General features: G+C 41.4%; 1 protein-coding gene across 1 annotated transcript in view; it reads right to left on the bottom strand.

Annotated features, from left to right (window-relative positions):
- ADAMTS2 (ADAM metallopeptidase with thrombospondin type 1 motif 2) overlaps positions 1-12,930 on the bottom strand; it is a 171,592-nt gene that overhangs the window by 99,461 nt on the left and 59,201 nt on the right. The window contains exon 3 of the mRNA XM_029962947.1: positions 10,332-10,491. Within this exon, the coding sequence (XP_029818807.1) occupies positions 10,332-10,491 (160 nt within the window). The remainder of the gene's footprint in view (positions 1-10,331; positions 10,492-12,930) is intronic.

Genomic DNA, 12,930 nt, shown 5'->3' on the forward strand with positions numbered 1-12,930 from the left:
TGTGGAACTACCAGCTCTGCAGCAGAAATAAAAGCAATCCCTAACCCCCTCACCATCCAGATTGTGATTAATAATTTTCCTCCTTGAAAGCAGCACACATTGACGGGCAGCCGAGCTGTGCCAGATGGTCCGAGCACACACAGAGAGCTGGAACAAGCAAGTGACTGCACAAAAACTCAGAGATAAAAGGAAGAGCAAAGATGTGTCTCAGGCTTTTAATCAAAGAACCTGCTGAAAAATGAAGTGTTAGGTATTTAACCCATTAACAGGCACCGCAGTTCCATGAGCTGTGCAACCACATTACACAGAAAATGAATGTTGGTCTACAAAACCTTTGCACAGGGATGGGGCAGGTGGACAACAGAACCAGGTGCCACTCTCTGGGGATCTCTTTTGAGACACACAGCCAGCAGAGCACAGGGTCTCCATGAGCAGTGAGGAAAGCAATGTAGTGATTCAGTTGCCTGCCTTGGCATTGTTGGACCATCCAGCAGTTTCCAGCATCCCTTCCAGCAATGTGGCTCAGACAGCAACAGTTGACAGGAGACTGTGGCCAGTGAAAAGGAGGACTGGTCTCTCATTAGCACAGTGTTAGATTGGTTTAAACCAATTACCAAACCATGCCCTTGGTCTTATTAGAATAGCAAAGTTTCAGTAAGAGAGTATCAGGATGCAGGTTTGTGCAGGCAGTGCCATGGGGATCAAACTAGGCAAGAGCATCATCCACACCTGAGATGTGATGGAAGTCAGTGAAGCAGCTCGTGGCCACTGCTCACATGTGGGTCCTTATCAGGAATGGTTCAAATCCAAGAAGGCACCTCTGTATTAACAAAATAACTGTTGTTTGGCTTGAAAGTACATCATGATCCAAGACAATCCTGCTGACAGAACATTTTTAACCTAATATGTGAATGTTAGGTAAAATGACTCCTGAGGTTTATATTCAAAGGAGCAAAGACAATTAAATTCAAACTATTACCAGCAAGCGTGCACGTGAGACTTCATGCTCTACACAGTTTGGGACTAAATATTTTGAAAAATAATTATAAATCATTTTTTAAATGATCATTTAGAAAAATCAGAGTTTGTACTCACAGTTTGCAGTAACAGTTTCTGCTACTGCCTTACCCCACTTATCCCACTGTTTCAAAACAGTGTCTCTGCTCTACAGAAAAGCCCAAATTTCCGAGAGGAAATTCACTTACTACTGTTACCAAACTGCAGATTGAAAGCAACTGAAATCAGAAATGTTACTGTTTTTTTCCTGGGCTAAAACCCTCTTACCTTTCAAAATTTCAGGGAGGCATGGGGGAAAGGAGCCTTGCACTAGCTGAAAGTTAACACTACTATTGCTTGCTTTTCCTAGAGAAAGTTATTTTTACCTAAAAAGTCCAGGCAGTCCCAAGCAAGAGTTACAAAATAGCTGCAGAAAGTTATTACCCAACACAGGCTGCAGTTATAAACCAAGGCTGTGCAGACCAGGCACCTAATTCATACCAACCACCGGGTTACTACAGGTGTACTACCCAGCCTCCCACAGAGCAGAACACATGCCTTGCTAAAGCATAAACATCAAAGAGGCATGAGCTTCCCTGCTCATCCCTGCACCTGCACACACCAGGGGCAGAATCCAGCCCAAAGAGCTGCATCCTCCTCTCCTCTTGTCTTCAAAAGGCAGAAGTCCCTCTGCCAGTTCACCCAGTAGTAGTACTGGTGAGCAGCAGTGTCTGCACTGCTAAGCTTCCCCAGCGCTGTGGGACCTGTGACTGCAAAGATGAAGGGAGGCAGGACAAGCAGCTCTGGCTACACTGGGAGATGATTTTAGGGCACTGGGAAGAACGGCATTTAAAGGGAACAGTCCATAATGCAGTGATTAAATATTTTATATGATGCACAACTTACCATATACACAGCCAGCTAAAGAGACAGGCAGTGGCTTGAAGGAGCCTGGTGACAACTGTCTATGCAGCACCAGCTCTGAGGCACTGAAAGACTCTCCTTTACCCAGCATTGAGCTCACAGGCAACAGAGCTTGTAGGGATGTGTTTGGTGTATGGTGGCGACCCTGAACTAAATTAGTGCAGAGAAACACAGAGCAACTTGTTTCCCATTCTCCAGCTGGGTCTCACAGCACCATAAATGCAGAGACCCTTCCAGTGCCACTTCTGCAAGCATTGAGACACCAGCACACAGCACTGCTTCCCTGGCTGGCCCATGAGGAGCACATTTCACACAGCTGAGAACAGTCAGAACCAGATGGAATACATTTTTAATCCTTGGACCTCTTCACAGGGCCTCACATGTGGCTCTTCTGTTGCAAAAGATGTAGATGTTTGAAGGATATCCATCTCCCTTGCAGCTCTGGGCTTGCTCATTGCTTTCATATGATGATGCCTGGATATTACAGCCTGATCAAACCACTGTATCATCATTATCAAGGACAGCAGGCAAAATTTATGCCGCTTTTAGTCAGAAAACATTTTAAACAGAAAACGTTTATCGGCATTTTCTACCAGAGCTTATTTCAGTGATGCCTACCAGATGCTGTTTTGTGTATTGTTATTAAACACAGGGTTTGAATCCCATGGTACAAAACAGCAAACACTACATGCTACCCATATTTTTGAATTCTCAGTTTCAGAATCCATTTCCTAAACAGAGATATGGGTTCCAGAACACTTTCAGTTAGTCAAGGCAGAATATTAAGGTCTTTCTGTGAACAAGTTTCTCCCTCTTTGAGCCTGGCAGGACCTACTGGATCCTTGCCATGCTCTGTTTTTCTCAGCAGGTTGGACAACGCGAACACAGCTTGTAAATAAACAAAACCCCAACAGGATGACACTTCACGGAAAAACACAACAGTAAATGTGAAATTGCAGAAACCATGTGGGTGTGCACATACATTTTCATAAGCAAAGCCTCCTCACGCGCCTGTGGGCGGCTGCACACCCTCCTGTAGGCGAGCTGGGGCTCTGGGGGCCAGGTCTGACTTACCAACTGCTGCTCCAGTGAACTCTGCTCTTAACACTGGGCTATTACCAGCAAGAAACAGGATCAGCTTCCAGTGAAAACAAGGTTTGTGTTACTCCTGTCCAAAAGGCAAATATTTTGTTCTCTCTTTCCTCCCAGGAGGCTGAGAGGCTAAATTCATTAAGGGCTGTGAGATCAATGTGTGAGATATTAGAAGCAAGAATTAAAATGAACTTCAATGAAATCTGTTGAAAAGTTTTTGTCTCTATAAATGTATCTATAAGCAAACAAGTGTTGACTTGTAACTTTGTAAACAGCACCGAGTGATTAATCAACCTCAGTTTCACACACCCACAGTGCTGAATTAATTGATAGAAGGATGTGAAAAGTAAAATGAGTGCTTTCCCTATACTTTAATCAGAGCTTCTCACAAAAACTTTGCAGGAGAACTGGAAACTGTTGTTTTATAGACCAATATCAGCTTTATTATAATTTTGTTACATTTACTGATATTTGATAATATTCCGCTCCAGGCTGTAAGCTGTTCACAAGCCATCACTTTGGAGAGCCTTACAGAGTTTGAATTTAGCAGAGAAACTAAAATGAACTCATCAGTTGAGAATTAATTTTGTTTTTACGTTAGCTAACAATACGTGCAAATCTGTGATATTTAAATAAGCACAAATAATTAAGTCATTCACCTGTAATTGATGCATATCTGAATGGAAGTAACTTCCTCTGGTAACTTGTCTCATAACCAAAACAGAAACCAGCCAGAATAAAAAATATTTAGCCTAAGGTACATATCTGAATCTCACTGAAATCAGTTTGACTTAAGTACTTGCTCAAAGCTAAGCCTGCACTGAAGTGTTTCCTTGAAGTCTACGTGGATCCCAAACTGCCTAATGAGAAAGGCAGGAACAAATACAGAAACTGAGCTTCTTCACATACTATTATTATGTTCCTGTATTCCAGGAACATAGTAATAGTTTAGCAACGTTTTATTACAGTTTGATGGGGTGTGTGGGATAGGGAGATGACAGTTCAGTGCCAGGAACCCAAAACAGAGTGGGCCATGTGGCAGTTCTCCACTCCAGCTCCATGACACCCCACCAACTTTTACCTCTGTACAAGAGGATTTATGTTCCCTGTGAAACAAAACTGTGTTGCAGCAACTACAGATTTGATATCACTAAGAAATAATAACGAGAAAGTATTTGATGAATGTTCAATTGTTCTGGAAGCAAATTAGAGCCCCTGGAAAAAGATGTTTAATTAAAAGAAAAATAAAGATGCAACATACTTCCCAAAGCACTCCAAAATTCAAAAAAGCCCACTGTACAAGTAGCCCACGCACCTTTACTGTGGTCCCAGTATGTATCTGCATCACCACACATCTGTAGTTACATGAGCACTTCCCCTTCAAAAAAATTTAGCAACATTACTAGTATTTAAAAAAAAAAAAAATCAATTATTTTCATAGTAATTTTATTTCCAGGCAAAAGAAAACTGTCCCAGAAGCACTGGAAGGGTTGATTTTTTTACCTGACACCATTCTGTGGCCCAGCTCAGGCCATCCACCAAGGAGGTCCATGGCAGAAAACTCCATCAGCTCCAGAGAAAAAGAGTCTATTCCTTGCATTTCCCATCGAGCACAAGTAAGAGCGTTGTTCATTAGCCTTCACCTAATCATCCCAGATGATTTATTGCACCGCTATAAAAGTAGAAACCTTTAGATTCATCCTAAAGTTTCTTATTGAAATTGCTGTAAGGATCTTATTTGCCTGTGCTAGCAAAGAACTGCTCCATCAGCTGCAGTGAAGATGGTTGGGAAGGGTGACATCCCATGGCCTAATACCAATCCCTGGAGACTTCTCATGAGTGCATGCCCTTGCTTCTTATTAAAAGCTGATTTGCAGCTGAATTCTCAATCTTCCTCTTCCCAGAAAATCCCCAGAAAATGAATCTGCAATGTGGAATTCAGAGAAAACCCAAGACAGGAGAGAAAGACAGATGTATTTATCATGCACAGATGATGTAGGAAGGAGACAAAAAATATTGTCATCAGAGTCTTACTGACTGCAAAATAAGGGAGCAGTAATTAATCAGCAAGAGTGCAGGCTGAGAGGAAATATTGATTGGATTTGGAGAAACTTCAGTTTCCTGAAGGAACTGTTCCCCTGCAAAGGTAACCAGGAAAGTTTCTGTAAATTAGAATGGCAACCAGCCAGGCAGCAGCCAATCTGAGTGTTGTTTCAGGCAATCCAGAAAAATATACACCAGATGCACGTTGGTTTCTAAAAAGTAATTTAAATACATTAGTAAATCAATGGCATTGACAGTTTGATGGACTATGATGGAGGAGTCTCCCTCTGAAATATCATCTCCAAAACCTGCAAAGCTCGGGCAACTGAGTTGTTACAACTTTATCATATTTTTAACTTTCATCTTTTCAAAAAACTTAGAGGGTTGGGTTGTTTCAGCTTAAATTTGCTTGGATTTCTCTCCTGCTGAACTGGCCCTAACCCCTCAGGACTCCTGAATGTCCCAGTAGGATGAGAAGGAGAGACTTTTGCCCGTTTGCTTCATGGAGGGACAGGAGATGCCAATGACAGGACTGAGGACCAGCTCTGCCCCGATGAGGTTTGGGTGTCTGTCAGAAAGGAGTTGGCCACCACTGCTGAGTAGAAGCAGCAACTTATTTCTGTCCTTTTACCTGACTGGTATATTCTTATGGCCAGGGGGATGTTAGCACCCTCAACATCAAAAAAGGAAACAGTAACAGAATTAAAACCAAAAACAAACAAAAACAAACAAACAAACAAAAAACCACTTAAAATTACGGGTTTTGCCCCAAAAAGTGCATCACAGGGTCACATAAAACGATCACATCATTCAGCATCAAACCACTTCCCCTCTGCAGGTCTGACTACCAGCAGTGGCAAGTATTGCCACAGCAAGAGGTCTCAAGTCTCCAGCAGAGGCTGTGAGTCTGTCTGTCCATCCTGTCAGCCCACAGCCTATTCATGACAGGACTTGTGTCAGATTGGGTTTGGCCATTCCAAGGGATTTAATTGGCACTTGCAGAAACAACAGCTTCCTGGTTTAAGCACATTTGGGGAGTTACCTTGCTGTCTTCCTCGGTAATAAACTGTTCTTGGCTAAGGTCATCTTTCATCTGCACAGTAAATAAAACTGTCACTAAAGCTGAGTTTCTGTTTCTCATCAATCAAGCAATACAGTAAAACTCAGAGCACCATATTTAAACAATGATTTTGAGAGAAAAGGCCAACCTTAAGGAAGTTTTAGTATAATCATTTCCTCTCAGCTGATCAACATAACAGACACAGTAATTTAGCTGGGGAAATGTGATATTAAAGCTTACGAGCCTGATAATCAGGTTGTCTTTAGAGACAAAAAAATCAAGCTGGCTTTCCAGACCTCAGCCATCAATCAAATACTTACCATCTCTTCACTTAACATCCAAAGAACATTCAAGAAAAAAACCAACCTACTCTAGCTCATCTATTTAATTCCAGTTTTATCATGTAGCTAGTTTTACTGCTATGAAGCAACATTTTTCATGTTTGTAAGAAGGAATTCAACTGGAAATATTAAAATATTTTCAACATGCTGCTTATTTTTATCTAGAGGAAGATAAATTATTATATGCATGCAAGCAGTAAGAGCAGTCGCCAGAAAAAATAGAATTTATTCTCGCCATACCTGCAATACCTCAGCCACTACAGGAAAATATTTCTCTTTCTGAAACAATTAGCCTAATTTGTATTGACCTCACACAGACCCCCACAGTATTACTCTGCTGAAGATTATTACTTGCCTAAAACGTGATGCTTACATTTTTCCAGTACATTGACAAATGGTACTGTTTGAGAGGGGAAGAGGAGGCAGAAATATTACACCCCATACTCTGTCATCCTCGCCAACACCAGATAATCCCACACCAGTCAAAACAAGTTATTCAGGCTGCCAAAACAACTATTTACGTTTCCCAATATTCTGATAGCGTTTTATGTAAATGCAGAAGCAAACCTGGCACAGTCTGAAATCAGAGCAGAGCTCTGCCGCTCCTTTCAGGGCAGATCCTTCCCAGGACATTCCACTGCTCAAAACCCAGCACGTCAGCAGAGCCTTCACAAAACTAGATGCATGCCTTGATCCCACCAGGGTTTAGGAGGTCGTGGGGTTTGTTTGTTTATATTTTTTAAACAGATGGAATAAAATCTCAATTTCTTTTGCTATAATATTAAAATATAGACAGCATCGTATGGAAAATGCAAGAATAACCCTGCTGTCAGGTTTACCTCACTGTATCTGTTGACATAATTAGAGTTTATTTCCATGGTGTGGAAAATGAAATTTTTTTTAAAAAAATTTTTTTTAAAAAAAATTTTTTTTTTTTTTTTTTTTTGGTGAATCTACACTCACAACCAGTCAATGGATCTTCCATTAGTTCTGGTTGTCTTCTGGGAAGTTCAGCTGTTCATCAGCTTCAGGGGCCTCTCTCCTGCTGTCCTGCAGCTCCATGTTGGAGCTCTCTGCCTGGGCAGCCATGGGAGATGCATGTTGAGTTGGGTAGCAAGTTCTTCAAGAAACTACTCAACAAAAAAACTACATTCAGTAGTAAACCCCAAAGCCTTGTGTTGTGTGAGGTCCAGCGTGGCCACTGCTCACTGCAGACCCAAGCCCTTGAAATGACAACTGACCCACCCAACTCCAAGTTCATGGAGCTTTCCATTCCTTCCCCTCCTGTTTCACTGGGGAGAGAACATCTTGTCCTATTTCTCGTGAAAAGAGTGCCAGAAATAGAAATATTTATAAGGAATTTGTATCTATCTATCCAAAGTGAAACATTCAAAAATCATGACTCACAATCCCCTCCCAAATCATGGGATTAAATTAACATATCATGGGACTTTGAAAGATGCTGTCTTAAAAAGTATGGAATACATAAACTTTGTGTTACTCATTACCTTAAAATATTTACACAGCCAGAAACTAAAGATTTTTTTCAACAGTTAAAAGAACCAGAAGCTTACCTAGGGAAAAAAAAAAAATCATCGCATATTCATAAGATTCCTGGAGGCTGGACCTTTAAAAATAGTCCAAGTGTTACAATTCATCACATGTAAATTTATGGGATTTGGCAACAATGCAGTTGTCTCCAGGGATGCTGGAAGAGAGGGAGTGCTCTTGGTTAACCTCTTTTTTTTTTTTAATAGATACAGCATGCTGAAAGTGCCCTACTAAGTATTTCCTAAATCAGCCCATCGATCAATTTAGAGCACTATGGAAACACGCAGCACAGCGCCCTTCTCAACACCCAGTCACTAAATGTTTTGATGTTTGTTAAACCAAAACTCAATGCATTCTGTAAAGAGACAAACTGGGAAATAAAATTACAATTTCTGAAAGCACGTCCTTTCCGTGCCTGTTGCCTAGAGCAAGTCAGAGGTCGGAAGCCAGGTTTAATAAAAAGTAGAGAACAGACCATTTTGGAGTGCCTGTTCACTTTCTTTGTTAAAGGCAAAGAATTGCATGGAAAAAAATCCCCTTAGCACGGCAGTAGGTTATTTCCAAAATGAAAACTAATCTGTAACTAAGTTTACAATCAAAAGATGGTGGGGTAGAAAGGAAGACTACTTAAATTACTAAATATTTCTTTCCTTTAAAATGTGAACTATCACAACTATTCCTACCTATCCCCAACTCCTGCTCTTCCAGACAAGGTCACTGCTATGTCTCAGCCCGGCCCGCATGAGTTCAGCCTCGCTGTTCAACCCCCCAGTGCTGGCTGAAGGCTTTGATTGCTTTGTGCCTTTGTACCAGAGCCTGCAAACTCCAGCCCTTGTGCAAGTGAGGTGACAGACACGGAAGTCTGGTGGCATCAGACACGGTGTGTGGCTTTGCTGCCCAGCAGGGCGGGCAGTGCCACCCTCGGCTCCTCGAGAAGCCACACAGCACTTGAGAGGGGTGTTTTCAGACACTGCTGTCAGAGCCTCCTCTCGCAGGTACTGCATGCCAATAACTGGAGCTGATCTACAGTTTACACTTTGCTGTGTACCAGACTCCTACTCCTGAGGATTATTTACCATCCAAAAACAAAAATACTGCCATAAGGTGTGAACGAAATCAAGTCTCTTTTGTTTAGGAGGAAACACAGTGAGCAGCTGATATTTTCCAACATGCAATATTTTTATAAACATCTACTAATAGAGCAACTTCCATCCTATCTACCATTCAATCCTTCTGGGATTGTGGCTCTCAGACTCCTGCATTCCCCAGCTCTGCTCCACAGTGAGTACAAAGGCAACCAGAAGAGTCTCTCCACAGCACTGTGTCAGCCACAAAATTACATGGGTTATTTCCAAGGTGGAAAAAAAAGGTTGGTTGAATGCTATTGTTTGCTTTCTTTTTAATCCTTGTTCCCATTTGAACGCTGAGAAACTTCTATTGTTCACATGACCCTAATTTCAGTGCTTCACCTCTCTGGCTCTCTGTTCCTTCCTTCCTATACTTGAAAACCTATTATACTGAAATAAGATAATACTAGGGTATGAGTGACAAATAACTCTGCAGTTTGGTACACACATTTGGAACAAAAATGTAGCTATTTTGTTGTTTCCACTCAAATGACCCAGTTAATTTCAGTGTTAACATCAGCTGTCAAAACATCTACTTACCAGATTTGCATCCCTTATTTATTTAGAAAAAAGGATGCAATATCCAAGCAGTTATCAGACAAATAGAAAACACTGCATAGAATTGGTGTTTATGTTTAATTCCTGCTATTCCATCACTGTCTATCACATACTTAATACGTTAAATTCCACACTTGGTAGCACATAAATAAATCAAGACAGTTTGTGTTCATACTGGAGATACCATTACTCCCTGTTGGGATTAATCCAGCCCAGCAAAGACACTCAGTGAGAAGCCCATGTACCACATTAGCCTTGGTGTCCTTGTTGCAGCCTTCCAACACAGCCTCTGCCAACCCAGCAGTGCCACCTGCCCCCAGCACAGGCACCTCTGCACTGCTGTGTCATCCACCACCCTCCTCTTCTGCTCTCACCCGGGGACTCAATGGGACACACAACTTTATGTTGGCTATCTCTGGAGCCAAGGAAACTCTTTAAAGCAAAGTCATCTCCACCATCCTGGAGATGGTTTTGGCTGCTGCAATGTTTGCTTATCCCAGGTGAAGTGTTCAACTCCTTCCACACTTTTTCATCCTTGGAGGGAGAACACATTTCATTCTCAAGGATACAAAAGCCAGAGGTAGCAGATCACACTGGCTACCTGCCTTCAGCTACACTTTATACATCAGCTTGCCTTACCTTTATACAGGGTATCCACATTCTCAATAGGAAGCTGCTTCTTGGCAGCTGCTCTGCGATAGACCACGTGTGTTCTGCCTCCTCCCTCCTCCTCCTCCCGGGCCCCCTTCTCCAGAGGTTCAATGAAGAACTCGTCCTTGTCCGTGCGGATCATGCCAGCCTGTAGGGACAGGGCAGAGATGGAACACTTGGCATTACTGCACATACAGCAGGCGTTGTGAGTAAACAGTTACAATATGCTTAAACACACTTTAGTGCTCCCTGGAGAGCAATTAGGATGCAGAAAGGAAACCAGGTGAATTCTTTATTAGAGCAAAACAAAGCATCACTTCCCCAGCTTGACAAGAAAGGACAAAAGGTACAACCCTGAGCCTAAAGGACTTCTCCTTGAGCCACATGAGTGAAGTATAGGTTTAAGAATCTGTCTAGGAAACACCCTCTCCATTAAAAAACAGCTAAAATGCAGGTTATGATGACCTTAGCTATCCATCAAGCCCAGACCACCCCAGTGTTTACTATTTCTGCTAAATAAAGGATCAGTTCATGCCATAAGCTGGTCCTGATGTGCAGTTCTAGTCAAAAAATGTAGAGTCAGCCTTTCTGTCCAGGAGCAGGATGGAAAAATACTATGTCTCACTTGCAAGCAGATAAGCTTTGTGATTATTCCCCCCTTGACACAAAGGGTTCAGCCAACAAAATAATCTTTCAAGAATTAGCCACAACTAGTTTTAAAAAAGTGTCAGTAGTGCATTGTTAAAAAATAAATCTTACGCAGACTGGACCAGATATTCTGGTATGAAAAAAGAAATTTGCACTTCTACAGAGCACCCCTAAGGAATATTATCCAAGCAATTTTCACTATGTTCAGGAGAAACCCTCATAAAGACTGAAAACTTTAAAAAGAAAAAGACTTTTCATCATCTTTATGCAGGTGAAGTAACTTGGGCACCTGGATGATTTGGGTTTGTCTCCTCTTGCAGTCCTGCCCTACTGCAGATGATCACAGCAGCCAAGAGCTGCTTGCAGAGATGGTTGGCTTGAATCAATTTTTCTGCATATATTTGAACATCCATGTTTGAGAACTCAAACTAATGAACTCTCAGCTTGTAGACAGAAAGTCTTGCTAATGACATGAATGAAATTGTTCAGATGACTATTGAGAGAAGCTCCAGATCCAACCTTCAGAAGCTCCTTCATCACGCTCTTTCCCTGTCTGCCCGCTGATGATCCTGAAGTCACTGGAGTTCCAAGCTGGACACAGGAGAACACCTCAACACTGTGACACACTTCATCTTGCTATCTGAGCTTCTGGGAGCCTAAATTCCCTGTTTGCTGAAGGCCTATCTCAAGCTTCAGGAGAACCAGTTTTGGCTCCTTTGAACCCAGAATCCTCACTTGAAACAAGTATCATCTAAACACTCTTCTCATAACCCCGCACTAAAGTTCTCATACAACACATATTTTTCTTCTACAAGCAGAAAACTACATTCCTACTGCTATAAATACAGTATGTTCACTAGTTCCCTCCTTGGAAAAATGTCAGGTTCATCTGTCATGTCTTAACTTACATTAGGCAAGATTTCCAGTCCCGGAATTCATATATATAATGTATACAAAAACAGATTGAAGAGGAAGGATTAAAGAGGCAAAATTATATCGAAGCAATTTAAACTGATGCCATCCTGCCTGTATAGAGAAAACTGAATTTGAAATCATGTCCTGTTTCTTCTTATCTAATTTGGATTCCACATCAGACATAGAAAAGGTGAGACAGGCTCAGTAGGCTCAAGGAAGCCAAAACAACCAAGAAAATAAGTACTGAACCCAGAGAGACAAAAGCTGATCTTTTGCTGTAAAATGGAATACATGAAAAATTCAGAGGTGATGTTACCCTCCTTTTAATGTGTATTCCAATTGCATTACACACACACACACTTCTTCTGGATATTAAGTATTATATCCAGAAGTCCTGAAATCTTTTTATAAATGCACAACTAAAGATCAAGAAGGACCAAACAATTGTGAGCTCAGTTGCACAGGGTCTGATGCAAACACCATACATATGCCCAAGAGAAATACACTGAGAGCTTGACTGTAGCAAAAAAAAAAATGTGATTTTGTTTTTTCTAAGTTAAAAAAAAAAAGCATGGCTGTGCACAGGTTCTTATGTATTTCTGGGTTCATTAAACCTAGTGTTAACTAAGCATCTAATGCCAGACCTAAGTTTGGAATGCAGACCATAATTCAGGATACTGGGGAAAATGCTGCTGTACACTGTATGCAGCAGGGAACACTGATGGGAGTTTGGAGGAATTTAGATCTTCTAAGAATATTAACAGATAAGCAACTTCTACCCTCAGTAGTTGAACTGATTAGACAGAAGCACAACTGTTATAGGTGAACTTTAGCTTCCAGGGCATGGTGGCCTTTTGGAAATGAAAACAGCTGGTCAGAGTGAGTTCTCCCTCCTGAGAAGATGAAGGTGACACCTGAGAAACATATAAATTATTTTTGGTTGGAATTATTAGGAAAGAATGTGTGTTTGAACTGTTCAAGAATTACGTATTTTTATGTATTGCGTGTCCTACACAGTCTTTGA

The sequence above is a fragment of the Manacus vitellinus genome, unplaced genomic scaffold (assembly GCF_001715985.3).
Source record: "Manacus vitellinus isolate BGI_N305 unplaced genomic scaffold, ASM171598v3 scaffold_51_pilon, whole genome shotgun sequence".
NCBI classification, from domain to species: domain Eukaryota; kingdom Metazoa; phylum Chordata; class Aves; order Passeriformes; family Pipridae; genus Manacus; species Manacus vitellinus.